This window comes from Sminthopsis crassicaudata, chromosome 2 (assembly GCF_048593235.1).
Source record: "Sminthopsis crassicaudata isolate SCR6 chromosome 2, ASM4859323v1, whole genome shotgun sequence".
NCBI classification, from domain to species: Eukaryota; Metazoa; Chordata; class Mammalia; order Dasyuromorphia; family Dasyuridae; genus Sminthopsis; species Sminthopsis crassicaudata.
This window is the reverse complement of record NC_133618.1, coordinates 259,742,262-259,769,575: the sequence shown is the minus strand read 5'-3', so window position 1 is coordinate 259,769,575 and position 27,314 is coordinate 259,742,262. Positions and strand designations below refer to the sequence as shown.

The following is a 27,314-nucleotide window of genomic DNA, read 5'->3' as shown; positions in this document are numbered from 1 at the left end:
ATTTTATTGGCTTTTTCATAAAACCAACTCTTGGTTTTATTTATTAATTCAATAGTTTTTTTACTTTCAATTTTATTGATTTCTCCTTTTAATTTTTGTATTTCGAGTTTAATTTTTGGTTGGGGGTTTATAATTTGGTCTTTTTCTAGCCTTTTAAGTTGTAAGCCCAATTCGTTAATCTTCTCTTTCTCAATTTTCTTCAAATAAGCTTCTAAAGATATAAAATTTCCCCTTATTACCGCTTTAGCTGCATCCCAAAGATTTTGATATGATGTCTCATCATTATCATTATCTTGGGTGAAATTGTTAATTGTTTTTATAATTTGCTCTTTCACCCAGTCATTCTTTAAGATGAGATTATTCAGTTTCCAATTACTTTTTGGTCTATTTACCCCTAACTTTTTACTGAATGTAGCTTTTATTGCATTGTGATCTGAGAAGAAGGCATTTATTATTTCTGCCTTCCTACATTTAATTTTGAGATCTTTATGTCCTAGTATATGGTCAATTTTTGTATAGGATCCATGAACTGCTGAGAAGAAAGTATATTCCTTCCTATTGCCATTCAGTTTTCTCCAAAGGTCTATCATACCTAGTTTTTCTAATGTTCTATTTACTTTTTTAATTTCTTTCTTGTTTGTTTTGTGGTTTGATTTGTCTAAATCTGAGAGTGCAAGGTTGAGATCTCCCACTATTATAGTTTTACTGTCTATTTCTTCTTGCAGTTCTCTTAACTTTTCCTTTAGAAAGTTAGATGCTATACCACTTGGTGCATATATGTTTAGTATTGATATGGCTTCATTATTTATGCTACCTTTCAGCAGGATATAGTTTCCTTCCTTATCTTTTTTAACGAGATCTACTTCTGCTTTTGCTTGATCTGAGATAAGGATAGCTACCCCGAGCAGAGGAAATCTTAATGGACCAGATGTATGATATCTGAAATAGTCAAAAATCTGAGGGCCAGTCTGTCTTGGAGACCTGTTCTTGATCCCTATAAATCAGATAGACTTATGCAAATGGGAAGATTAGTTAACTTTGGGAAGGAGAGAGTATTTGAGTTGGATTTGTAAAGATAAAGTAGGGAGAATTCATACCCGATCTTGTCCCTGTTCCCTATGCCTTTAGATTTTTTCTCAGTCTCTGGAGACTTAACATATTTGTCCTTCTCTGTCCTTACCTTGGGTGGGGCCTGCTATTGTGGACATCCTTTCCCTCTCTCTTTTCCTAAAGAGTTTTTATCCTTCTTATTGCTTACTGCAGAGGACTTTACTGTGAGATTATGGTCACTATCCTTCCTGACCCAGCCAGAGATGATAGAAGAGCTCTGTGGACATAAAGGGCCTGTCACCTGCTGCAGCTTTAGCCCTGATGGGAGCCTCTTGGCCACTGGCAGCAGGGATCAGGTAAACCATAATAGAATATCACATTGGCCTTTCTGCTGTTCATTCTTGCTCTGCCATACTAGTTCTTTGAAACCAAATGATACTATTGGATTCTTCAACTCTTAGCCATGAATTTCCATAACATTAAACAGTTTCCATAACACCAAACAAACAAATTCTGAATTTTTCCCAAGGTAAATTTTAATTTCTCTAATTTCTTCAGTTTTTATACAAATCCAAAAGAAAAATAAAAACAAAGAGGTCTTTTTTCTAGATAGCAAATTTGATCCTTGTAGAATGAGAGATACTAAAGGACATTTTACACATGGAAAGAACGATTGTTTCAAAATGGAACTAGATACTTGTAGAATAGAATGACATCCCAAGCTTTCATGCTCATATTTCCTCTCAGATCCTAAAAACTATAGAGAAGTTCATTTGATATCTATCTATATATTTATATTGACACCTACATCTATGTCTACATCTATTTTTATATCTATATCTACATTTAATTTTATATCTAATCTGTTTCCCCATTTTACCCCTAATATGCTATCTGGTCCAGATGCTGTCAGTCCTGAACATCTGGTTCTATTGATTTGCTTTTCCTTCATATTATATCTGCCTCACTCCTTTGCCAATCTCCTTTCTACCCTTAAAACATCTGTCTCTTTGTTCTTGGCTTGACCTTAAGTGTAATATATTTTTTTCTCAGAGTCTTCAGTGTTGGAATTTGAGGACACCCGAGGCTCCTATTTTGATAAATTTCCTTCCTGCTTGTCACCGTGACTGGGTCACGAGTTGTTCCTGGACTATGGATGCCATGCTGGTAAATGGAAAATCTTTTCTGTAAGAAAGGACCTCCTGACAGAAAGGCATGCATAAAAAGAGTGACTTATCATATGTCATGTATACAGTGGCATTACAATTAATGGGCCTGACATGGCTGCTGATCTAGGGTTGCAACTCAGCAATCCTGCCTCCAAGTTTAGATTCTCCCATAGCTTCTTTGAATAAGTGAAGGGGGAATAGCCGAGAATAAGAATATGTGTCAGGTATTCTAAGTTTTTTTTTTTTAATAAATATTATCTTATTTGATTCTCACATAACCTGGAAGGATAGGTGTTATTATTATTCCCATTTTATGGTTGAGAAAACTGAAATACAGATGTTTAGTGACAAGCCCATGGCTAGTATTTGTCTGGGACTAGCTGTGAACTCAATTCTTTCTGAGTCCAAGCCCAAGGCTTAAGATAATCAAATCATAGCACCCTGGTAGGACTCCATTTGTTCCTACCTTTGCCTCTAGGCAGCTATCTCCTTTTCTTTTTGATTGGTACCAGTTATTTTTACATTAGTCATTTCCTAATGTACTACTCCAAATCATGAGTTTTTCCTTGTTACAAAGTTAAACAAAACCAACTGACCATCAAGCATTTATTAAATACCTACTGTGTAATAGACACTGCTTAGTCAGTGGCTAAAACAAAAGCTAAATATTCATTGCTCTCAAGAAGCTTATGTTCTAATGGGGAGATTGAATATATAGATGCAGATATAGGGAGATCACACATAGAGATAAATCATAACCTTGCAGGGAGGAGAAGGCACTAACATCTGGAGTAGGGAGCAGGAAGGGATGGGGAGACCAAGAAAGGCCACATGCAGAAGATAGTGTGTGAGCTGAAGGTCCTGAAAGAACAGGGATTCCAAGAGGGCAGAGATGGGAAGAGAGAATATGTCTGAAACGGCAGCCAGTTAGTACAAACATGAGAATGGAAATGGAAAAAAAAAATACACACACACACACACATACATATATGACTGAAAGGTAGAAGAACTGGTTATGAAAAGTTTTAAGTGCTAAAAAGAGGAGTTTATATTTGATTCTAGAAGCAATCAGAAGCCTCTAGAATTTGTTGATTTAAGGGAGTGACCTAGTCAGATCTACACTTTAGGAAAATCACTTTGGTGGCTGGTTGAATTGGAGTGGGAGGAGAGACTTGAAGCTGATAGATGAATGGCAGGCTACTTCAATAGTCCAGATAAGAGACAATGAATCCTGAACTAGGATGATAGTTATGTGAATAGAGAGAAAGGAGTCTGAGTGAGAAATGTTGTGAAGATAGAGGTGGCCAGATTTGGTATCTGGTTGGATGTGTAGGGTGAGCAAAGATTGAGGTTGAGAGCCTAGGAAACTTGATAGATGGTAATGCTCTCTACACTAATAGGGAAGTTTAGAAGACTTCTGGGTTCTGGGGAAAAGGTAATGGATTTTGTTTTGGATATGTTAAGTTTGAGATGTCTGAGGAGCATCCAGTTTGAAATAGGCCAAGTGATGATGTGGACCTGAAACTCAGGAGAGAGAATGTGTTCTATATAGATCTGGGAATCAACTGTGTAGAGATGGTAATTAAATCTAGGGAAGCCGAAGAGGTTACAAAGTGAGAGTATATGTAGAGAGAAGACAAGAAGAGGGCATATAGGCATATATATAATAGGCATTTATGAAAGTAAACTTGCCCGGCCTTAGCAATAGACAAGCTGTGGGAGATGAGAGAGAATGAAGTCTAGGACACGTAGTTTGTGAGACTAGGTTATCTTTGTGAGATGGTATTATCTTTGAAAGAAAACTTAGGTAGAGTAAATGCTTAGGGAAAATTGTCAGGTAGTGTCAGACAACATATACAATATTTTGTTATCAGGAATTACTACCTCCTCAAAGGAAAGAAGGGAGGTGCATGTCCATCTCTTTTTAACTCAGGACTAAGAATGGTTATTATGTTATAATATTTGATTTCATTTTAATGTTGTTTTAGCTTATTTGAGATTTTTGCATATCATTTTCCTGGTTCTGTTTGCTTTATTTTATCAGTTCACATTAATTTTCCTGTTTCTCTAGATTCCTTGTATTCATTGTTTATTGTGGCACAATATTCCATTACTGTTGGAATACATGTGAAAGCTGTTGGAATACATGGGAGCCACCTGACAGTGGCTGGTGGAGATCCAACCTAGAATGGATCTCCTCTTGTGAGAGGATGATAATGGGAGACTGAGAACCCGTTGCATTGTCTGACCTCTTTCCTCTTTCCTCTTCCCTCCAGTTTATCTCATTCCCAGTCTGCAACACCTGTGTCAGCAAAGGCTGCCCTGCAATTCCTTCAGATGCTATGATCCATAGCTGTGGAGGTTCTCAGAGAATTGACCTGCCTCTTAACACATTACACTCATATTTTATGATTTGTTCATTCCCCAACTGATTGGCAGCCACATTTCCAGTTTTTTAGATAGCTCTTTACTTAGACAGATGGAGGACCAGGCAGGCAGGCAGGCATCTCTTAGATTGTTGCCAAATCAGTATCCAATAGGATACCACTATGACAGGGAGTGAAGGCATCCTGTACCTGCAGCTTTATGTCTTATGTATAGCCATTGCTAAATAACAGAAAGAATGAATGTCCCTTATCTGTGGCCTTTATTTTCCAGCTCTCCTCCTCCAATGATGGTTCTGTGCGGCTATGGGACCCAGTGTCTGGCCAGCTACTTGGCCAGTTTCTAGGTCATCAGAGTGCAGTGAGCACTGTGGTTGTTGTGGTGAGTAAGGAATAGGGTGGTGGGCTTCTTGATGGGGAAGTGATTATGAGGAGGAAGGATGAGTTATACTTTTCAGGAAGACTAGATTTGGAGGGTAGTCTTATGCTAAATTTAATTGAGGCAATCAAGTGTCCTGAACATTTTGTCTGTATGACTTTCAAGGATATTATTAGTCAATCAATAAACATTTATTAAACATCCAGTATGTGCCAGAGCATGAATTAAGATCTAGAGATAGCAGGAGAGGCAAAAGGTACTCTCTGCTTTCTAGGAGGTCACAATCCAATGGACCGTGAGCTGCTTTGGATGGGGTAGGGAAGTAGGAGTCAAGGGTGGTTAGAAGGTTAAGTACACTTTTTGAAAGGAAGAATGACACATCAGAATTGAGCTTATTACTAAATTGTTGTGGTGAGCCCATTACCGCTAGGTTTGATTACTTATTCCAGACTTAAGCTTAAGTTTGTATCTAATTCTTTCCCTTTTACAATGGATATGTGGGTGGTGAGACAAGCTGTAGCAAAACCCAGTTATGTGCCCTCAATATAACCATGATTTTGATTGGGGGGGGGGGGTAATGGAATAGGAGAATCATGTGGTATCTGTGGACCGGGATGGGGTGCTAAAAGTGTGGGACTTTCGCGGCGTGGAGCTGACAAGTATTCCTGCCCACTCTGGACCCATCAGCCACTGTGTGGCCATCAAGGAGCCTCGTACAGGTGACAAAACTCCCTCCCTCATGTCTTTCCTTGTTCCTTTCTTGGCCCTCTGTCTGACCTCCTCCATCTCTCCTCAGCCGGACAGCCTGGGTCAGAGCTCTTGGTAGTAACTGCTGGACTAGATGGAGCTACTCGGCTGTGGCATCCACTGTTGGTGAGAAGCCAGGGGGTTGAGGGAAGGCGATTCCCTAGACACAGCTCTGTGGATTATTGACTTAGCATCTCTGCTTCCTCTACAGGTGTTTCAGACACATACCCTTCTGGGACACAGTGGTCCAGTCATTTCAGCTGCAGCCTCAGAGAACTTGGGTCTTCTGCTGACAGCCTCCAAAGATGGCTCAGTGAGGCTCTGGTGTGTGCCTGAGAAAGTGGGTAAGTGTGGGCCAGGAGAGTCAAGTGGGACATTGTAACTAGGCAGAAAGCTTGGACTGTTCCTCTTAATCCAACTCTAGCTCCACTTTGTTAATGTATACATTTCTGTATATTATTTATATGATTGTAAAATTGTTACATTCTGACACTACAAAACTCCCCAGAAAACACCTTCCAATCCCCTGACAAAGTATATTATTTCCCCAAAAATGTTTGTATTAATTGTTTAAAAAAAGGGAGATGGCTTTTCACGGTACTACATTTACTGTTGGAGATTAGCAGGTGTTGCCTGTGTTGGAGGAGTGTGCTTCTCTGATGAGCCTCTTCTTTCCAGACGACACAGGTGCTGGTGAGAGGCGTGCGGCCATTACTGCTGTGGCCTGGGCTCCAGATGGTTCCCTGGCAGTGTCGGGCAGCCAGGCTGGGGAACTAACCCTGTGGCAGGAGGCCAAAGCTATAGCCAAAGCTCAAGTGAGTGAGAGTGGCCTTGGTTTTACTGGGGCCCCATCTGGGGCACGACACTCAGTGTGCCTTAGAGAAGGCTGTGCCAGTATTTGAAAGGGAGGCTGCAGGTGTGGGTAGTGGTGGGACGGGCTGGTTCTGGGTCCAGGACACTGACCCCACGTCATGATCTATAACAGGCCCCTGGCCGCATCAGTGCCCTCTGTTGGTCCTCTCCACAAACCTTCTTTGCCCTGATCAATGACAAAAACCTCAGCAAGTGGCAAATAGGAAAGGAGGATCTCAAGCCTCAAATTTTCAGGTAAAATGGGAGTAAATGAAGGTAATGGGCTTTACTCACTGAGCAAATGGGAACTTGGGTCAGATCACAGCTCCTTTTTGATATTTGGGTAAAATATGCCTGGGAAAGTTTTGATTCCTGGAAGAGGATTTCATCACCTCCATTTTAGTTCTGTGTAACCTGGGGGGTGGGGGTGGAGGCAGTGGAATACAGTAGGATTTGGACAATTTTCTCCCCTCTATTCATTTCCCAGTCTGGACTGTAACCTTCCCCTGGACCTGCCAGGTAGGAGCACGCTGTTATCCATGGACTTGGCCCCCGATAGCTACTCTTTCATCTTAGCAAAGCCACTTCTGGGGATGCTGCTTCTGAATCTAGATTCTCCTAATTTAAAGTCCTGGTAAGATCTTAGCTACTTCCTTCTTCCTAAGTTAAAACCTGAACAGAAAGGACTTTCAAGGTATGAAGATTCTATCTAGACTAAATATTTTATCTAATAGCCTCCCCTCTTTAGAGCTGATCCTGTTTATGAGTATAGATCCATTGAGTCATGGAAAAGGTTCCAAGTTCAGTCTGTTTCTTTTACTTTAGGCACGAATTCCCTTTCAATACACACACACTGCTTTCTACCCACAAGGAATATGGTGTGTTTGTCTTGGATACTCTGGATGATGTTTCACTCTCTGTCTATGTAAGTCTTAATGTGGATGGTTAAATGCTTCTCTTACATATATGTTCCTTGAGAGTACAAACAATCCAATTCTGTATTTGTATCCCTAGCACCTAGTGTGATGCCTAGCTTGTATGCCAATCATACATACATGTTTCATTTATCTTTTTGCATTCATGTTCATTGCCTAATTATATAGAGGTCTTTAGGGACAAGTATGTCTTATACTTCATATTTGGTTTCTTTGGAATAGCCACTGCAGCTGGCTGTGGGAGATGCCCAAGGCCATGTGTACTTTTTGTTATGGGAGTAAGATAGTTGGACAGAGACAATCGTTTGCCTGAAGACAAAGTCTGAAGATGCCATAATGCCAACTTTTCAATATATTTATTATATAAAAGAATCAGCGAAATCACACATTTCATGTTATCTGATCTGTCATGGGTGAGCTAACGTGGAAGAGACAGAAAATAAAATATGGCTATAGTTCAGTGAATCTTGCAGATAAACTATTACTGAATCAGGACTGAATGTGGCGAGTTAAGACAATAATACATATGTGTATATATGCCTGTTCCATCTGTCCCTCAACAGCAACAGAAAGAGTCAAATATACTGGAGCACAGAGAGAATTTTAATCTCCAGCTGGAAAATCCCAGAGGAACCCCACTGTGGATAACCCAAGCCAAGCCTGACTCTGGTAAGCTGGCAAAGGATCCAAGAGAATAAATAGAGAGGCCTAAAGGGGGAAAAGAAGCAAGTCTGCGAGCTTGTTCTGGTTCTAACTCTGCCCTGGGAATGGCAGGTTCTGCTTTTCTGTGTGCCAGCTCAGAAGGCATCCTTTGGAACATGGCAGAACGTACCCCCGAGGGAGATTGGGACACCAACAACATATGGCAATACACAGAAAAGGAATTTGAGTTCCGGAAGTTGGAGACCCGGTACTCCAAGAAGGTGAGAAGGCAGAAAGCAAGAGTTGGGTAGTAGGTAGGACTATGGGGGAGCATAGCACGCCTGTCTCTCTTTAGATCCATTCAGGTTCTGTCACAGCACTCCATGTGCTCCCCGAACTACTGCTGACGGCCTCCGAGGACCGAGATGTGAAGCTCTGGGAGAAATCCAACCTACAGCTGGTGAGCATGGTGGTAGACAGATATGGGAACACAGACTAGGATGGCACCGGGGGGGGGGGGGGGGGGGGGGGGGGGGGGGGGATGGGGGGTGGGGGGAAAATCTAGTATTTTGGCTAGATGCTATAGTAAAAGGCTTAAAGATGAGACTGTGTCCTTGTATGTTACAGCGGGGTCTCTTCCGTTGTGAGGGAGCAGTAAGCTGTATGGAGCCAAGACCTGGACCTATTTCCACACTGCAGATAGCTGTGGGAGATGCCCAGGGCCACATGTACTTTTTGTCATGGGAGTAAGATGGTTGGACAGAGACAATCATTTGCCTGAAGACAAAGTCTGAAGATGCTATAATGCCAACTTTTCAATATATTTATTATATAAAAGTATCAGCAAAAGCACACATTTCATATTATCTGATCTGTCATGGGTGAGCTAACATGGAAGGGACAGAAAATAAAGAATCTCTTCTGTCACCAGAGCTGGGTGAAGTTGAATTGAATTTTTAGCAGGTATCGCATACGAACCTGCCTAGGGTCATAGACAATAAATTCATTGTAATTGAGGGTATAGCCTTGTGGGTTCAGAATTCCTGTGTTACTTGCTGGTCCTAGGGGCACTGTGGTTCCATTCCTGCCAAAGGAAGAAGATAGAAAAGCTTTGTTAAAAACCTGTCTGGCCAAGGAATAAAAAGAATGGAACTGATAAAGAGAATTGCAAACACTTACAGAGTAACAAAATGGGAGGGACTGGGAGCCATCTTGCCCATTCCCTTGGTACTGTGTTTGCCCTGTAGCAATCCTGCTGCTTCAGGATTGGCCTCCAGCAGCTCATTACAGTCACCCAGAGCTACCTGCAAAAGAGAATGCCCTTGAAATCCACATGCCATGCTTCCCCTGAGAGTTAATGATGATAACAACTGGGAAGGACTTTTTAAAAATCCATCACCAAAGGGGCAGCTAGGTGGTGCATTGGATAGAGCATCAGCCTTGAATTCAGGAAGACCCGAGTTCAAATCTGGTCTTAGACACTAACCGCTTCCTAGCTGTGTGATCCTGGGCAAGTCACTTAACCCCAGCCTCAGGGGAGGAAAAAAAAAATCCATCACCAAGTTTCTCATTTACAATTTAAATTTATAATTTACAATTCTCTTAAGACTTACAAGGTGGAGGTAAGCAGTTTGGGATCACAACGTTGATAATTTGCAAGTCTAAAACTTGAACCCAGATCTTTAGACTCCCAGTAGTAAGCCACCATGCTTGTCCCTAGAAGTCAGACTATTGGCATTTTTGTCATTCTGTATCTCATTCTGGCTAGATGCAACAGTGTAGCAGAAAATGAGAGCCTAGTAAAGGATTTTTATTTTCATTCTCTCCTTCCGCCCAGAAAGGGAGTGCTAATACTGATAGGAAGTGTGTCCTATTAGCTGAGCCCTTTCCTCACCTCTGAGAGCAGCAGCAGCCCTATGTCCTTTAGGCGTGAGGGAAAGCAGTAATTGGCACTCTTGGAGGACATATCAGCAAAGTATATTCCTTTTCCAAACTGCAAATGACAAACGACTGTCAGCAACTGAACCCACTGAAGAAAAAGTATAGCTGAACAGAACACATGTTTGAAATTTTAAATATCCTTGCAACAAGAAAATGATATTCACACACATGTATTGTACCTAGCCTATATTGTAACACATGTAAAATGTATGGGATTGCCTGTCATGGGGGGAGGGAATAGAGGGAGGGGGGGTAATTTGGAAAAATGAATACAGGGGATAATATTATAAAAAAATATATATATATATATAATAAAAAAATTAAAAAAAAAAAAAAAAAAAAAAAGAAATTTTAAATATCTTGAGCAAAACATCAATTCATTCCCTGGGGTTAGGATTTCACTGTTTTCCCACAACTTTAGTTGAGTAGACATCATAAGGTAGTGGAGCTTTTTTGCTAAAAACTAGGAGAAAAAAAGGAACAGGTTTTCTATTTTATTTTAGGAATTAGAAACCTTCATTAAAAGCTCTTAGAAGTTAAAGCCTTTACTACTGGGCTTATATCCCAAAGAAATACTAAAGAGGGGAAAGGGACCTGTATGTGCCAAAATGTTTGTGGCAGCTCTTTTCATAGTGGCCAGAAACTGGAAGATGAATGGATGTCCATCAATTGGAGAATGGTTGGGTAAATTATGGTATATGAAGGTTATGGAATATTATTGCTCTGTAAGAAATGACCAACAGGAGGAATACAGAGAGGCTTGGAGAAACTTGCATGAACTGATGCTGAGTGAAATGAGTAGAACCAGAAGATCGCTGTACACTTCAACAACAATACTGTATGAAGATGTATTCTGATGGAAGTGGATATCTTCAACATAAAGAAGATCCAACTCATTTCCAGCTGATGGATCAATGATGGACAGAAACAACTACACCCAGAGAAGGAACACTGGGAATTGAATGTAAAATATTAGCACTACTGTCTATCTACCCAGGTTACTTATACCTTCGGAATCCAATACTTAACTTGCAACAAAAAAATTGGATTTACACACATATATCTAGGTTATACTGTAACACAATCTAGGGGAGGGAATAGAGGGAGGAAAGGGAAAATCTGGAAAAATGAATACAAGGGATAATGTTATAAAAAAATTACTCATGCATATATACTGTCAAAAAATTTTATAATTATAAAATTAATAAAAAAAAAACTTGAAAAAAAAAAAAAAAGAAGTTAAAGCCTTGTAAGATAAGCTCTAGCTGTCAAAAGAGTTCAGAATACCTAAGCACCCCAAACAGCTGAAGTCTGATTGGGAATCTATGGGAAGATAAAAGGCACCTCAATTTACATCAGCCCCAGATAGCAGTCATAATATTCATGACTACTGAAGGCAGCTAAGGCCAAACTTCATGTGTTAGGAATTATCACCAGAACAGCAAGAGTTTCACTTTAAAGACATCAAAGAAAGGTCATGACCATGTCTTGTTCAACTTGAATTTCAACTGTACTCACCATGTAGCCTGTGACGGGAGCTTCAGGAGGAGCAATTCGGAGCCCATGGCTCAGGATGCCCATCCAGTTGCCCAATCGGGAACCGTGCCACAGCAGCATCCTAGGGGAGAGCCAAAAGTATCAACCTATATAGCTTTTGTTACTTCCCTTCCAGCGAGGCTATGGAGAGGACCCAGTCTCCAATTTCCTTTCCTCCTCCTCTGCAAATCCTACAAACATACTCAGTTCTTTAGGGAAATAGCTGAAGAGAAATCAACAGGTTTTATACCAAGCAAGGCCAGAAACAAACTCAGACCTGTTGGGAAGATCCTTTCTGAAGGCTTCATTCTCACCCTCTTTCTCCACTTCAAAGACCTCAAGCAAGGTCATAGTGTAGTCATTATGAGTAGGAGCATGGGTAGAATGTAGATACTTCGAGATCACCTGGATGAAGGGATGGAAGAAATTAGCGCTTTTGGACTGGGGATCACTGACCTAGGGGGGGTACCTTGAGGCATGCATGTAGAAGGATCTTTCTATCTTAGTTGCCCAGATTTCACAAGCCATTAAAGAGACCCCACTTAGCAAAAACTCTTACAGTTGTAAAAATATGAATTCTTTTTCTTTATAGACTTTAGAGAATAATATCAGAAATGATAACAGGAAAAAGAAAACAACTTTCAATTGGGGAAAGAGAAGAAATCATTTTTATCACTTTGAATTCATGACAGGAATGGTCCAGAGGACGAAGAATACAATGCAAGTTTCTATAATGCTGGTCCAGTGGGTGCTCTGGGGTCTTCAGCTCTGTCTTCACCAGCTTGATAGCAATTTCAATGTCTCCCAATGCCTAAAGGCACAAGATATAAAGTGGTGAGAAAGAGAGATCTTGGGATTTATGGAACTAAAGAAAGTAGGACATCCATCAACCTACATGTCTTACCTCTAAAAGCTGTATTTTATCTTTCAATTCTTGCTCAGTTCGGATTAGTGGTGGAGTACGAAGCCTAGGGCCAGAGATACAAGCAAAATTGTTAGTGAGCACAAGTGTTAGTGGTTCACGAGAAGAAAAACTGAAAGAACTAAAATAAATTCCAGCAAAAAGTAGACTAAGGAACCAATTTACTTAGAGAAGACCAAACTGAGAATAGCATTTCCAAGTATATAAAGAAATAATAGGACAAGAAGAAACAGAAAGAAAAAAATTTCTAACTAAGGCTTGGGTCACAAAGAAGGATTATATAATTCCCTTCCATACGGGATGCTTATGAATACTTGATTCCTCTCCTGATAATAAATTCTGGAAGAAGGGCTGCCCTTCTTTTAGAGTTATGGAAAATAAGAAGGAATAAATCTGCCTGCAGTTAAAGAAAGAGGTGTTCCCCTCATACTTAAAAGCTAGGTCCAATTCTTTCTAAAGATAAACATTCTAATTTAAGTGAAGATTAGGAATATAATCTGACAAAGGCTTGATTCCTAAACCATTTCATGGTTTGGATTCCTAATGGATTTCCAGCTTCTTGAGTTGTTCAATTCTAACTGTGGATCTAAGAAAGACTTTAGTTTCTCAAGGGCTGAGAGAATGTCAATAAAGTTACTCTCTTCTGCTAGTAAGTTTCTTGGTAGGGATGGAGAAGACATAAGGAACATTGTGATGGTGGGGTCCTAGAGGCAATCTTACCCAAAGTCATGTGGGATCCTGGTATAGAACTCATTACATGCTTCCAGCAAGGTCCGCCCACTGTGACCAGACCGGATACAATCTTCTATCTTCTTAAGCGACTGGTAACCTGCCTTGATTTGTGCCACTGTCAGCTTCCCTGTAAATCCATTTGAAGACCAGATTTCCTAAATGACTTTCTGACCTTTCCCTCTAGACCATTTAAAAGAAACTCCAGACTCCCCTTCCTTATGCTACCTCCAATTCAGTACTACTACCAACCAGGGAAGATCAACCTAGATTCATGGAAGAAAAAGAATATCCCACTTTGGGGATTGAAGAAAGAGAAGAGTTTAATACAGGGCTCATACCCAATGGGGCTTTTTTGATATCATACTTCATCTCCACCATCATTTCTTCCATAGTCTGAATGTTGCAAATCAACTCTATCAACTCTTGGACTGGAAGTTCCAGCTGAGACTCTACTTTGGGAGGTGAAATAGGATCAAGTGTCCCTTCCTTTGATTCTTCTTCACCCTGAGACAGATTATAGAATCTATTTGGAAAGGATTAGAGGTAATCTAGTTCTATCCTACACATAAATCACCCAACAAAACCATCTCTGAATCCTGTGGTGCAAATTCATCATTTTTATTTTATTTTTAAAGCTTTTTATTTTCAAAACATATGCACCGATAATTTTTTAACATTGACCTTTGCAAAGCCTTGTGTTTCCCCCTCCTCCCTTTCCTAGATGGCAAGCAATTTAATATATGTTATACATGTTAAAATATTTTATTATTACAGAGATTTGGTTTTTTTTTTTTTGGTCTAGACTTGTGATTTTATTGACATAAGGAATCCTCCAAGAGGAATTTCCTCAACCAATATAGATGGAGAAGTCCTTTGTAATGAAGTACTAAAGAATCTCTGGGGCAGTGAGAGGTTAAATGACTACAAAGAGATGAGGCTAGATTTCAAGCCAGACTCTAAGGCTAGCTCTCTATCCACTACCTACTTCTCAAAAACTTGTTCACATTGAGCCAAATCTGCCTTTGTAGCTTGGTGTTATTCCTACATCTTCATTCTAAAATGACACAGAATAAATCTAATTCCTCTTCAAATAACAGCTTTTGCAAATACTTGAAGATAACTATCAAAGTCCAAGTCCTCTTCTATAAGCTAAATTTCTCCAATTCCTTTGGCTATTCTTCAGAGCCTTTTCTACCCTGACTGTAATTCTCTGGTCAAATTTCCATTTGTCAGTGTTCCTCTGCTTAAAAAATGGTAGCCAGGGCTGAACATAATACTTCAGATGGAATCTTACCAATGCATAATGTAGTTGGTCTACTACCTTTCTGGTTCTATGCATTATTCTTCTACTAATGTATTGTAAAGCAATAAATGAAATTTTCCCATAACCTTCAAGACTATAAAGAGAGACCTACTCCCTTCTCCTATCTACTCTCTCATTCTTATACCCCCAACTAATCAGATTTATTAGTCACAAAAATTGAAAAGTCCTAGTTGTCAGGGGAAATGTTAGCTGTCTATGATGTGCTGACTATAGCATGACTATTTTGCCAGCTCTTAATCCTGACAGTGAGATGGAATAGCTTTTCCCTGGGGATAAGGTTAGGGCATACCTGAGTATTGGTTGTATAGTCCATCTGCAGCATATCATATTTCCCAGGGACTTTCTCAAAGCTGCCACGATCTTCCCAACTATTCTTTGTTTTGTCAAAAAATCTGCAGTTTCAAAGAAGAAGAGGAAAAATCCTTTGGAAAATGCTACAGGAACATCTTCAGCAGTCCTGGCAGAACAACTTTGCCTTCTTATAAAGCCCCACTTACTGTATCGAATGTTCTCTTACATCACTTTTCCATAAAACCTCAAGGATTCTGGAGGGATGGAAAAGGCCAGGAAAGAGAGAAAACTTAGAGGGAAGAATAGAGTCCTAGGGATTTTCAAAGTATATGTACATGAATCACTGAAATCACTAAAAATGCTCCCATTTTTCTGTCCTGATAGATATTTCTAAAAGTCTTGGGATATATATTTTGGTGGGATAGAGGAGAGAGGAAGGCAACTATACTCTAATGTCTAATTAGATATTCTCCAGATACTGGAAGTTTCCTTTTCCCTTTGCCTTCCCAAATAATCCATCCCCGTGCCACATTCTTGAGTTTTATGGCCTCTTTAATAAGCTTCAGAGAGGCAAAGATGATAATTTCTACTTGACTAATAAGATATCTTAGTTAAAAGAAAAGATGCTTTGGAGGATACATTCCTGCCCACTTGCTAGGCCACTCACTTCTTCTGAAATACTTCCTTGGCTTTGTTGAGGTCTCCAGAACAGGTCACCAAATTGTGCTGTCCAACTTTCCCAACTGCAAATAAGAATATCAGTCCTTCAGAGAAGCTCTAACACTATACAGTTACTTAAGACAGAGAAAAACATCATTCTTTATGACTGCTATTCACAGAACTTAAGGAGTCAGGTAGAGTTTATGGATGTCTTGATTTTATTAATAGAAATAACATATATATCTTGTCAATAAAAGAGAATAAAGACTCAAATCTAAATGCCAAATTGCTCTTAATTTTGATAGAGTCCTCTTGGATGCTACAGGATGGAGTACTGCCTTTCTTTGCACTTCCACTTTAGGAGCAGGAACTATATTTCTTTCTACAAGAAACCCAGATTGTTTTTTATACCACTCCTACCCTTCAGGATTCCCCTATGATCAATTCTAGCCCAGAAATCCTTCAGTTATTGGCAAACTGTCCTTCTAACTTTTCAAATGTTGAATTCCCTGCTCTCAAATCCCCTACTATAGCCATTACCTCGGCCCCATCTCATCCAGACACTGAAGTTTCTCTGTCTGTCATCTTCCAGCAGCTGGATGATATAATACTTGTTATTGTTGAACTGGAGATTGGTCTACAACCATTGAAATAAGAAGTGACACACACAAACAAAAACTAGGTTTATAGAAAATTCACATAAATATATGAATAACAATTCACGTAAATAAAATATTCTTTGGATATAAACACCAATTTTTCCCAGGGGAAATAAGTAGTGTGGGAGAGAGATCTTCATTTTAGGAAAAAGCTGAGGAAGAAGAATGAGAATCAAAAGAAACTGCCATTTCCTTATAACTTTTAGAAAACATTCTGCAATCCTAAAGATGAGTAAAAACCAGTGAACATTCTGAAGTTCTGAATTTAGCTCTAAGTAATCTGTCCTCGCTTCTTCTATTTTGTCTCTTTGCTCCTTCTCCCACATTTCTGAGCCATTCTCTTCATTCTTAGTCCCTTCTATTCTCCTGTGATTTCTCCAAGGAAAACAATAAATAATTTTACAATGTATTTATCACAAAGAAACAATCTCTCTCATAACTAGAGGTGCAGGACAACCTTAGTTCTTGGTTCTAGATGCTGGCTCTTTTGCTGGTACTGACCACAACCATGGTTTGTAGCAATCTGAGAGAGGGCTAAGAGCAGGACAATGGCAGAAAAGGACAAAGAGCAAGAACCTCTATCCCTTCAAGTTGGGGTATGGAGTGGGGGCCATGTAGACCATTCTGAGAAGAATGTGACCAGTAAATAGTAGCAAGAGGGCAAAGTACAGCTGTGGATTCAGTAGAATGAAGGGAATAAAACAAAGTAGTTATTTGGCCTTTACACTAGAATTCTGTTCCCTGCACTAACTGGTCTAGTGCATACTTTCTTTGGTTAATGTACATAGACCTTTCTCCCTTTCACTTTCCAGTCTCCTAAATATAGTTTTAAAAAAAAATTAAGAGTTAGAATGGACCTTCTAGTTTGCTTAATCCAAAGCTCTCATTCTGAAGATAAAAGTACAAAGAGTTTCCTAGAGCACAAAGTAAGAGTGGGTATAAGATAGCAGAACAGTTAGTAATTGGTAAAGCTATTGTAATTGGTGGGAACAATTAAATAGAAAATTTCTTTTTTTCCACTCCCCATAACCACTCCTAAATAAGAACTACAAATTAACTTCAAAAAAATAAAGTGATTTGTTTTGCTCCTTAAGGAAAGTATATCTTATATTAATCTGCTGACAGATAGCTTCAACTTAGGTCTTGGGAAAGAGTTGATTCTAATAGTAACACACCTAGTATTGTGTTACCAGTATTGCCAGCCAGCTAGTACCTAATATAAGGCATCCTGAATTAGGACCTTGTGAACACTAGGACCCTAATAATTAACAAAATAGTTATTTTTCAAACAGGTCTTTCCTTCTTACCTGGTTTAGCATAACATCATATACATCATCCCCTTCACAGTATACGTGAGCCTAGAAAATGACAAGAAGAGTTGAGATTTACTAAAAAGAATTGTTGTTTGTACAGTACTCTATATAATCAATGTCATATTCATAACACTACTTGGAAGGGGGATCCTTAAGCTTTATCACTCTTCTTCTTTAATAGAAGAGAATGTGGTTCAAAGAGGCTAAACAACTGTTCACAGTCATGCACAGCTGGTCAATGTTAAAGGCAACATTGGAACCCAGATTTCTTGGAACCCCAAATCCTAGTTTCTCTCCAGTATACTCTACTCTCTTTGACATGAGGATACAGTGGGCCCTGAGCAAGCCCTCAGGACTTTATTCCTCTCTACTTGGACTTGTTCTGAAAGAGCAAAACTTTAATGTGTCAGACCTAGTCCTGATCAAAGTGCTCATCTTCACTTGCAGATCCCAGATGCAAGAACAGCAGACTCCTCCAAACATTTCCCATCACAATTAAAACACCTACTTCTTTGCCCTATTTCCAGCAGGATAAAATTATGGCCCAATCCTTCTTAGTGCTTCTGCCCCATACTCAATAAATGCTTTCATACAATCAAATGCTTTTTAAGGACAGTATATACAATCTGCTGACAAAGGGAAATAAGGCTGATACTGCTCCATAGTTCTCCAGCCTCAAAAGAGATGATTCATTAACACTAAATTCTACTGTAGTAGCAACATCTACTAAAGGTAAGACATTATTTTCTAAATGGTGACAAAAGTTTGATTAAGGTTTAGGTCAAGAAGTTCTCACCTTTCCCACCTTAACTGTACACTCTGGATCCACTGGAGCTTTGCCCTTCAGTAACAAGGTCTTCACAGAAACTAAGGAGAGAGAGACAAGCACTGTTTACAACTGATACTAAAATCACTGAAAAATGTAGGGGCTAGACAGCACCCTTTTCTTTTCTTTATTAAAGCTTTTTATTTACAAAACATATGCATGGGTAATTTTTCAACATTGACTCTTGCAAAACCTTTTGTTCCAAATTTTCCTTTCCTTCCCTCCACCTCCTCCCCTAGGTGGCAGATAGTCCAATACATGTTAAATATATGAAAATATATGTTAAATCCAATATATGTATACATATTTATACAGTTATCTAACTGCACAAGAAAAATCAGATCAAGAAGAAAAAAAACAGGGGGCAGCTAGGTGGTGCAGTCGAGAGAGCACCAGCCTTGAATTCAGGAGGACCCGAGTTCAAATTTGATCTCAGACACTCAACACTTCCTAGCTGTGTGACCCTGGGCAAGTCACTTAACCCCAGCCTCAAAAAAAAAAAAAAAAAAGGAGGAAAAAAAGAACCTGAGAAAGAAAACAAAATGCAAGGAAACAATAATAGAAAGTGAAAATGCTATGTTGTGGTTCACACTCAGTTCCTACTGCCCTCTCTCTTCATCACTGTTCATCACTGAACAACTGGAACTGGTTTGAATCCTGTCATTGTTGAAGAGAGCCACTTCCATCAGAATTGATCCTCATATAGTATTGTTTTTGCCGTGTATAATGATCCCCTAGTTCTGCTTCCTTTACTTAGCATCAGTTTGTGTAAGTCTCTCATGAAATCATCCTGATGGTCATTGCTTACAGAACAATAATTTTCCATAACATTCTATACCATAATTTATTCAGCCATTCTTCAACTGATGGGCATCCACTCAATTTCCATTTTTTTGCCACTACAAAGAGGACTACTACAAACATTTTTGCACATGTGGGTCCCTTTCCCTCCTTAAAGATCTCTTTGGTATATAAGCCAGTAGAAAAACTGCTGAGTCAAAGGGTATGTACAGTTTGATAACTTTCTGAGCATAGTTCCCAACTTGTTCTACAGAATGTTAGATTTCTTCAAAGATCCACCAACAATGTATCAGTGTCCCAGTTTTCCTATATTCCCCCCAACATTCATCATTATCTTTTCCTATCAGCTTAGCCATGTATATAGTGGTATGTCAGAGATATCTTAATTTGCATTTCTCTGATCAATAGTGATTTGGAGCACTTTTCCATATGACTAGAAATAATTTCAATTTCTTCATCTGAAAATTGTCTGTTGATAATGTCTTTGACCATTTATCAATTGAAGAATGGCTTGATTTCTTATAGATTAGAGTCAATTCTCTATATATATTTTAGAAATGAGGCCTTTATCAGGTCCTTTGAATATAAAAATGTTTTACCAGTTTATTGCTTCCCTTCTAATCTTGACTGCATTCATTTAGTTTGTACAAAAACCTTTTAACTTAATATAATCAAAATTATCTATTTTGTGATCAATAATGATCTCTAGTTATTCTTTGGTCACAAATTCCTTCCTCTTCCACAGGCTGAGAGGTAAACTATCCTATGTTCTTCTAATCTGTTTATGTATAGATCATGAACCCATTTCAACCTTATCTTGATACATGGTGTTACATGGTGATACATGGTGTGGATCAATGTTAGTTTCTGCCATATTAGTTTCTAATTTTCCCAGCAGTTTTTGTCAAATAGTGAGTTCTTATTCCAAAAGCTGGGGTCTTTGAGTTTGTTAAACAAACAAATGCTATAGTTATTGACTATTTATGTCCTGTGAAACTAACCTATTCAACTGATCAACTTCTCTATTTATTAGCCAGTACCAAATGTTTTTTTTGTTTGTTTGTTTGTTTTTGCTGAGGCAATTGGGATTAAGTGACTTGCCCAGGGTCACACACCTAAGAAGTGTTAAGTGTCTGAGACCAGATTTGAACTCAGGTCCTCCTGACTTCAAGACTGGTGCTCTATCCACTGCACCACCTAGCTGTGCTCCCCAAATGGTTTTGATGATTGCTGTTTTATAATATAGTTTTAGATCTGGTACAGTTAGGCCACCTTTATTTCCAGCACCCTTTTCATATGGTAATCTTTCAATTTCTGACCAATCCTGTTTGGATAATTAGGAGAAAGGAGGAAAAGATAGAGCCACTGGGAATACCTCTAATTGATGGACATGACAAAGCCATAAAAGGAAACTGAGAAGGAACCTCTGAGAGATCAGAGAAACAAGAGATGAAAAAATCAGTAGTGTGAGATAACACGGAGAGATCAAGAAGGATTGGGAATGAAAAGGAGAATTAGATTTGGCAATTAAGGGATCAATAGTAGTTTTGGAGATGGCAGTTTTAGTTGGATAATAGAGTCACTAGCCTGATGTAGCAGAAGATGATTACTACAGATCACATCTCAAAGTAGCATAAAAGTTACTCATTAGAACTGAAGGATACAATATAAGTCTTTTCCCTAAAACCATCTTTGATGCTCTCTTCTCTCCCACTTGAAGCCAACCTTGGTTCTCTTTGTTCTTGTCATTTATCTCAGCATCCTCTGCCACAGGTACTTGTTTCACTCCTTGATCCAAGAATTCACCTCTGGCTTTCTTGGCCTCAGAAGGGCATTCCACAGAAGAAACACTGGATATGTTTCCAGTACTGTTTCCATTAGCTTCAGTCAACTCCACAGCCACTAAAGGCACAAAAGAGCGAGAGAAAGAGAGAGAGAGAGATAAGCACAACATAAAGAAAAGACAGAATTCTTTGTTACAAGTGAGATCTCTCTGGGAATGGGGTAGAGGAAAATTTTAAATGCTATAAAACCAAAAGATATCAATAAAAATGTATTTTATAAAAGAAAAGAATGAAGGGAATATAATATGTAACCTTTTCTCTGAAAAATTGATATTTTTCACAAAGGGTGGGTTGGGCAGTAGAAAAATTTAAAACTTCAACATATTATCAACAATTACTATACCTGATATTCTTTTTTTTTTTTTTTTTTGTGCAGAGATTTAAACTGGTTTTGTTATTTATTTATTTATTTTGAGGCTGGGGTTAAGTGACTTGCCCAGGGTCACACAGCTAGGAAGTATAAGTGTCTGAGACATATTTGAACTCGGGTCCTCCTGAATTCAAGGCTGGTGCTCTATCTACTGTGCCACCTAGCTGCCCCTATACCCGATATTCTTGACATCCCTATTGCCTCTGAGTCGTTTTCTCCTTAATCTACAATACTTAAAGAGCTAATGGCTCCAAGATAATTTGTCAAGTAGAAAAGGACCATGAGCAAAGGTTCCTCAATTTCTGGTGTTTTTTGTGATTTTTGGTGCCTATTCTTTGATTTCCTCTCTGAAATGAGACTTGCTCTTCACAATACTCTCCATGCTCTGTGAATGAATCAGCCCCTATCCTGAAACAATGACTACTTTTCTCTTTAGTGTATCTTTGTTTAACTTCCTGTTCTCTTCAGGTTACATTTCTCAGTATGTCTCAGTACTTCTTTGTATATCACACTCCTTGTATGGCTTGTTCTCCATAAGAATATCAAATTGGCTAATTCTTTCTCCATATATCAATCCCATGTTGAATCTCAGGGATTCCTCATTAAACTGATGATTACATATACCTGAAGGTTGGCGTTCTATTTTGCGCTGGTATCCACTTTTGGAATTGATTTGTACCATGTTGCCCACATCCAGAGTATAATGTTTTCGGCCAAACACCACATCTATCTTTGACTCATTGCTTTCTCCTAGAGCTGCTTCCAGAGCCAGGCAAGTTTTGGCATCGTATGGGATCCAGACATCTTCCTCATCACTCTGCCACTGCCAGACAAAATCTAAAGTGTAACAATATCAAAAGAAGAATTCTGATGCAATTAGGGTAAAATAGATAAAAGTAACAAGATTCTGAATTACTCTTTCTTTTTTAAAGGATGTATTATAAGCTGTATTTCTTTCTTTCCCTGAAGTTTTGTTGGGTCTTTCAAATTTGAGTCAATAAACATTTATTTGGTGTTTCATCTTTTATAAGCAATCTATCACCCAATGATCCCAGAAACCAAAAAACTAATGCAGAGATCCCAAGAGGCAAATCAATTGCCTGATATTTTGTTTGTAACTTATAAAGAAAACCTAGCAAAACTTATTTTTAATGATAATGCCAGGAAACAAGGATAATAATCATATTATAAAATATGTTGTGATTAGAAAGTGGCACTATAAAACATTATGTTGACAATGAATGAGATTTGTATAGATTATATCTATGAATGATAAAATAATAATGGGCATCTGATATGTGTTCTTTTTTTTTTTTTTTTTTTTGAGGCTGGGGTTAAGTGACTTGCCCAGGGTCACACAGCTAGGATTTGAACTCGGGTCCTTCTGAAGTCAGGGCTGGTGTTCTAGCCACTGCACCACCTAGCTGTCCCCGGTATGTGTTCTTAAAACAAATACCTCTTGATAAAAGAATACACTTACAGGAGTCCTGTTTCTTGATGGCAACAGCAATCTTCCTCTCAGTCCTTGTCTTTGTGTTCCTCTGGACCATCTTCTTGAAATCAATCTGAAGCTTCATATTTCCACTTTCTGATGAGACATTTACCAAAGCACTTCCTTTCCTGAAAAATAACCCAGTTTGAGACAATCATCCCTACCCAAGTTTGTAAAGTCAAAATTCTGGTAGCTGTTTTCTTCAGCTCTTCTAGGTTACTCCCCTTCATTCATCCATAAGTTCAGTACATGGTTCACAATTTTTCTCTTCTCCACAATGCCTACTCTCATACTAGAAGGCTTCAAAATACTTACTGACCCTTCCTTAAACATCCCATCTATTCAGTTCCTCAACCTACTCACTTCCTGTGACCTCATTTCAGCATCATTCATCTCAGCATCACATAAAGATGATCAGATCGTACCCTTCATCTTGCAGTCACCCACAAAATGTACCACTTCCATGTTCAAAAATACCCAAATCCCCTTATCTGACCATAATCTGTCACTTTGTCTCCTGTTGTCAAGTCAATTACCCACAAAGTGATCTCCAATCTCCTGAACCCTCAGTTCTCAAGAACCAGTTCAACTTTACATTATTCTCAGAGTCCTTGGACTCTTTATCACATCACCAAGTGCCTCCTGCCAAGCCTCAGTCATGTTGCTAAAGAAGGTGGAGAAAATCATGCAATTGTTCTGATTCTACTTATGTTACACAAACTTATTACACAGCCTCAACTGGGTCCTCAATGCTGTTTATACCTCACTTATCAATTCACTATCTCACTCAACATAGCATCTCTTCCAAACCATTTTATCCCTCCTCAAATTTCCCACACCACTCCCCCCAACCTGTTCAGCTGAGATCTTGCCTTACATTGTACAGAAAATATTGAGGCCATCTGCCACAACTTCTCTTGTTTCCCTCTTTCTTATTTCATATCATTCATAAATAGAATATCTTTTGCAACTATCCTTCATCCATTTCACATTATGAGGTTCTTACTACATAAACCACTATTCTTCCTATGTACAAGCAATCCCATTCTATTCCATCTTCTCCAACAGACTGACCCCTCTGTTATTTCTTATCACTTATCTTCAATCTCTCCCTATTGGCTCCTTCCCTACTACCTGCAAAACATGCCCAGGTCTCTCCCATCCTCAAAAAATGCTCACTTGATACTTTCATCCCTTGTCCTTTATCTCTTTTGACTTTTGTCTTGAAAAGACCAGCAGGCACTTTCACTTTCTCTTCTTTCAGTCTTTTTATCTCTTCAATCTGGCTTTCATCCTCTTTGTTCCACCAAAATTTATTTCTCTAAAGTTATTGATGATTTAATTACCAAATCAAATGGTTTATTCTCAATCCTCATTCTTCTCGATCTCTCTGTAGCCTTTGACACTGCTGATCATCTTCTTCTCCAAGATACTCTCTTCTCTCTAGTCAGAGAGATTTGGGTTTGTTTTTTTTTTGGTGATTCTCCTCTTATCAATTAGATCCTTCATTCTCCATCTCCTTTGCTAAGTTCTCAAGTAAGTTATACATTTCAAATGCTGGATCATCATCTAAGTCATACCCGCTAACAACAGGAATCTCAAAGCATTCAATCTGGGCCATCTCTCCTTTATTTTATGATCTCATCAGCTCCCATTAGTATAATTATTTTTTTCTATGCTGATCATTCTCAAATCTATCTTGCTCTGATTTCTCTTGCTGACTTTTTATCTTGCATTTCCAACTGCCTTTGGAATATATAGGACTGGATGTCCATTAGACAATATGTTTACCTTAATCTCCTGTCTTCCCTATCATTGTCAAGGGCAACACCATCCTCCTAGTTCCTCAGCTCACAAGCTGGGTGGCATCCTTGATTTTTCAAGATCTCTCACCCCACATATCCAATCAGTTGGTAAAACCTATCAATCTGATCTATGGAACATCTCTTAAATATGTAAATAGGTCCCTTCCTTTCCTCTGATACTGCCACCACCCTAGAACAGACCTTAATCTCCTCACTCTTGGAATAATGTAGTATTAATTATTAGTAGTAGACATAACCTAATTAAATTAATAACTTATTATTAATTATATTGATATAAGAATTATAATTAGTATGTTATATTATCAATTATTATTATTAATAATTAATTAATTAATTATAGCCTGCTGGTGGGTGCTTCTCTAAAGTCTCTTCCCATACTAATCCATCTTGTATCCAACCCTCAAAATGATTTTCCTAAAGGCAGGATGTAACATATCACTTCCCTACTCCAAGATCAAATGTAAAATCCTTTAGAGTTCAAAACACTCCATAAAGCAGTCAATCTTCTACCTTTCCTGTCTTATCATACTTTATACAAGCCCTTCCCCCCTCCCATACCCAGACACAGTGACGCAGTGACGCAGCTTTCTTGCTGTTCCAAGAACAAGACCTTCTATCTCTCAACCCCTGGTATTTTTCTCAGGCTGTCTCTCGAGCCTGGAACATCCCCTTCTTCATCTCTACCTACTGATTTCCTTAGCTTTTTTAAAGTCCCATCTAAAAATCCCAATTTCTACAGAAAACATAACCCAACTGTTTAATTTTAATGCCTTCTTTTTTAATTACTTCTTGTTCGCCCTGCATACAGCGTGTTTGTACCCTTGTATCTGAGTGTTGTCTCTTCTGTTAGACTGGGGGCTCTTTGAAGAAAATGACAGTCTTTCGCTTCTTTTTTTTTTTTTACTCCCCAGTGCTTAGCATAGTGCCTAGCGCAGAGCGGCCCGAATAAATGCTTACTATTAGACTGAGTCAAGTTCCTTAACGTCAAAAGAGTTAAAAACGAAAGACAAACTAAACTCCATGATAAAGTAAAGCCCAAAGGGCTGACAGCACGAGAAGAACCCGCAGTTCTCCGGGGTAAGAACTTCTCGATGGAGAAAGCCAAGCGTAGTCTTTACAGAAGTAGAATCTCGGTTTCTCACACAACTAGCGGCTGCTGCGGAGCATTTGTGAGAACGTACGGGATGGCGGGAACAGGAAACTGATCTAGTGATGCCCGGTCCCTGCAGAAGAGCTTCTGTTAAGACTGATAGGGCTTGGAGACGGTGATATTTTCTTAAAAACATCAATAGTCAGCGATTCTACCATAGAAAGCGGGAGGAATCTCATTTAGCGTGGGTGAGAAACACTCCATGTTCACGCTTCTGGGGATAAGAAATTGTCCCCAAGGCCCGTCCCTGAACCAAACCCTGAACGCCAGGCATGGAAAATGAGAGGAAATTCTGAAGAGAATACCTGAAGGCCTCCGAGATCTCCGAGTCCTGCGCGGAGGAGAACCAGCGCCAGACCCCCCCGGCGTCTTCCCACTGCCACCGCCACTCGGCGCCGGGTGAGGCTGCCCCGCTCTCTCCCGGCTCCGCGCACTGGCGCTTCGCCTTTGCCCCTGAAGACGAAACAAACGGAGCATGAGCTTCAGAGTAAGAACCGGAATCCAGGGCTAGATTTGAGCACCGGTTCTGGAACCCAGAAACCTGCGGCTCCCAGCCGCCTCGGAAAATCCCCAGCCCTTTCGTTTCCCTCCTGTGTCTCCTCTTCCGCGCGGGGTTACTAGTGCTTCCACTTTGGGTTTGGGATGGGTAAAAATGAAAGGACTGGATGCATCTGGCCAAGGTGAGGTAAGAAGCGGTTATTAAATAAACGCTGACTTGGCGTGTCCCAGACCCAGTGCCAATGCTGACAGGTCTCCCCTTGGGAAACACTGGCCAATAACGGACCTTGCTCAGGGATTTGTATAATGGCCTTTAGAGTCCTGGCCAGCGGCGTTCATGACTTATTATCTCCGAGTTATTCCACACGTGACTGGTTGGACCAGGTTTTCGATGGAAGAGCCTTGGGGGCAGGGGTATAACCGGTGCTTGGCAGTGAGGTACCCAGCAGGTGCTTAATAAATGCTTGCTGACTTGTCTGGACTGCCTGCTCTGTGACTGTTCCAGTGGTGGGGTGGAACAAATAATCAGCCAGGCAAATAACAAAGAGATGGATAAACAGAGAGCAAAAACTCAAACAAGGGCGCAGTCGGCAAAGAATGATGGGAAGGGGACCCCTGACCCCTGACCCCTGACCCCGGGACCAGACAAGCTCCTGCAAACAGAGACCCGCAACCTTGGTCAAGCTGATACCAAGCCCGGGACTGTGGCATTCCCGGAAACCTCTCCGGAGCGGGGATAGGTGGGCGCTCCCCCGCCTCTCTCTAATCTCTAGCAGGCTCTAACCCTGAACCCCGAAACTTGCTCCGAACCTCGGGCGCAGCCGGTGCTTCTACCTCTGCCGCGCGTGGACATGGCGCTCTAAACCGAATCCAGGCGGGCCGACCTTCCCGGATCATTCTCTGGCTTCAGCGCATGCGCTTATCACCTACGACCTCTGAAGAAAACGGAATTTCCCGCGCTAGGAAAGATT

At 39.8% G+C, this 27,314-nt stretch overlaps 2 protein-coding genes across 8 annotated transcripts in view; one reads left to right on the top strand and one right to left on the bottom strand.

Moving 5' to 3' along the window:
- Window positions 1–9,090, top strand: part of TEP1 (telomerase associated protein 1) — a 56,485-nt gene extending 47,395 nt beyond the window's left edge. For all 6 annotated transcript variants that reach the window (XM_074289132.1, XM_074289131.1, XM_074289136.1 and 3 more), the window contains 14 exons: window positions 1,264–1,406; window positions 2,104–2,217; window positions 4,878–4,985; window positions 5,569–5,701; window positions 5,779–5,855; window positions 5,941–6,073; window positions 6,408–6,544; window positions 6,715–6,836; window positions 7,069–7,215; window positions 7,407–7,506; window positions 8,080–8,185; window positions 8,291–8,439; window positions 8,514–8,618; window positions 8,786–9,090. In XM_074289132.1, coding sequence (XP_074145233.1) covers window positions 1,264–1,406; window positions 2,104–2,217; window positions 4,878–4,985; window positions 5,569–5,701; window positions 5,779–5,855; window positions 5,941–6,073; window positions 6,408–6,544; window positions 6,715–6,836; window positions 7,069–7,215; window positions 7,407–7,506; window positions 8,080–8,185; window positions 8,291–8,439; window positions 8,514–8,618; window positions 8,786–8,908 — 1,697 coding nt within the window. In that variant the 3' untranslated portion in view covers window positions 8,909–9,090. The remainder of the gene's footprint in view (window positions 1–1,263; window positions 1,407–2,103; window positions 2,218–4,877; window positions 4,986–5,568; window positions 5,702–5,778; window positions 5,856–5,940; window positions 6,074–6,407; window positions 6,545–6,714; window positions 6,837–7,068; window positions 7,216–7,406; window positions 7,507–8,079; window positions 8,186–8,290; window positions 8,440–8,513; window positions 8,619–8,785) is intronic.
- On the bottom strand, window positions 8,971–27,307 carry PARP2 (poly(ADP-ribose) polymerase 2). Of its 2 annotated transcripts, none has more exons than XM_074289139.1 (19): window positions 27,178–27,307; window positions 26,151–26,298; window positions 22,858–22,997; window positions 22,002–22,214; window positions 20,889–21,065; window positions 18,333–18,403; window positions 17,531–17,581; window positions 16,105–16,201; window positions 15,572–15,647; window positions 14,903–15,005; window positions 13,628–13,793; window positions 13,278–13,416; window positions 12,540–12,603; window positions 12,312–12,446; window positions 11,913–12,040; window positions 11,618–11,717; window positions 10,053–10,151; window positions 9,338–9,462; window positions 8,971–9,242 (listed from the first exon to the last, which is right to left on the bottom strand). In XM_074289139.1, the coding sequence occupies exons 1-19, from the start codon at window positions 27,194–27,196 to the stop codon at window positions 9,083–9,085; spliced, it is 2,211 nt and encodes a 736-aa protein (XP_074145240.1). In that variant the 5' UTR covers window positions 27,197–27,307; the 3' UTR covers window positions 8,971–9,082. The 2 variants fall into 2 exon arrangements, with proteins under 2 accessions (XP_074145240.1, XP_074145239.1); XM_074289138.1 differs by having other exon boundaries at window positions 27,154–27,294.
- Between the last annotated feature and the right edge of the window lie 7 nt (window positions 27,308–27,314).

What these genes read in the sequence shown, in the direction of transcription:
- PARP2 (XM_074289138.1), bottom strand. Translation starts at nt 27,196, where the DNA reads ATGTCCACGCGCGGCAGAGGTAGAAGCACCGGCTGCGCCCGAG. An exon ending in TATCAAAAAAGCCCCATTGG is followed by an intron (nt 13,417 to 13,627) that starts GTATGAGCCCTG and finishes ATGGATTTACAG; the next exon opens with GGAAGCTGACAGTGGCACAA. An exon ending in GGCTGCTGCTGCTCTCAGAG is followed by an intron (nt 9,463 to 10,052) that starts GTGAGGAAAGGG and finishes TCTCTTTTGCAG; the next exon opens with GTAGCTCTGGGTGACTGTAA.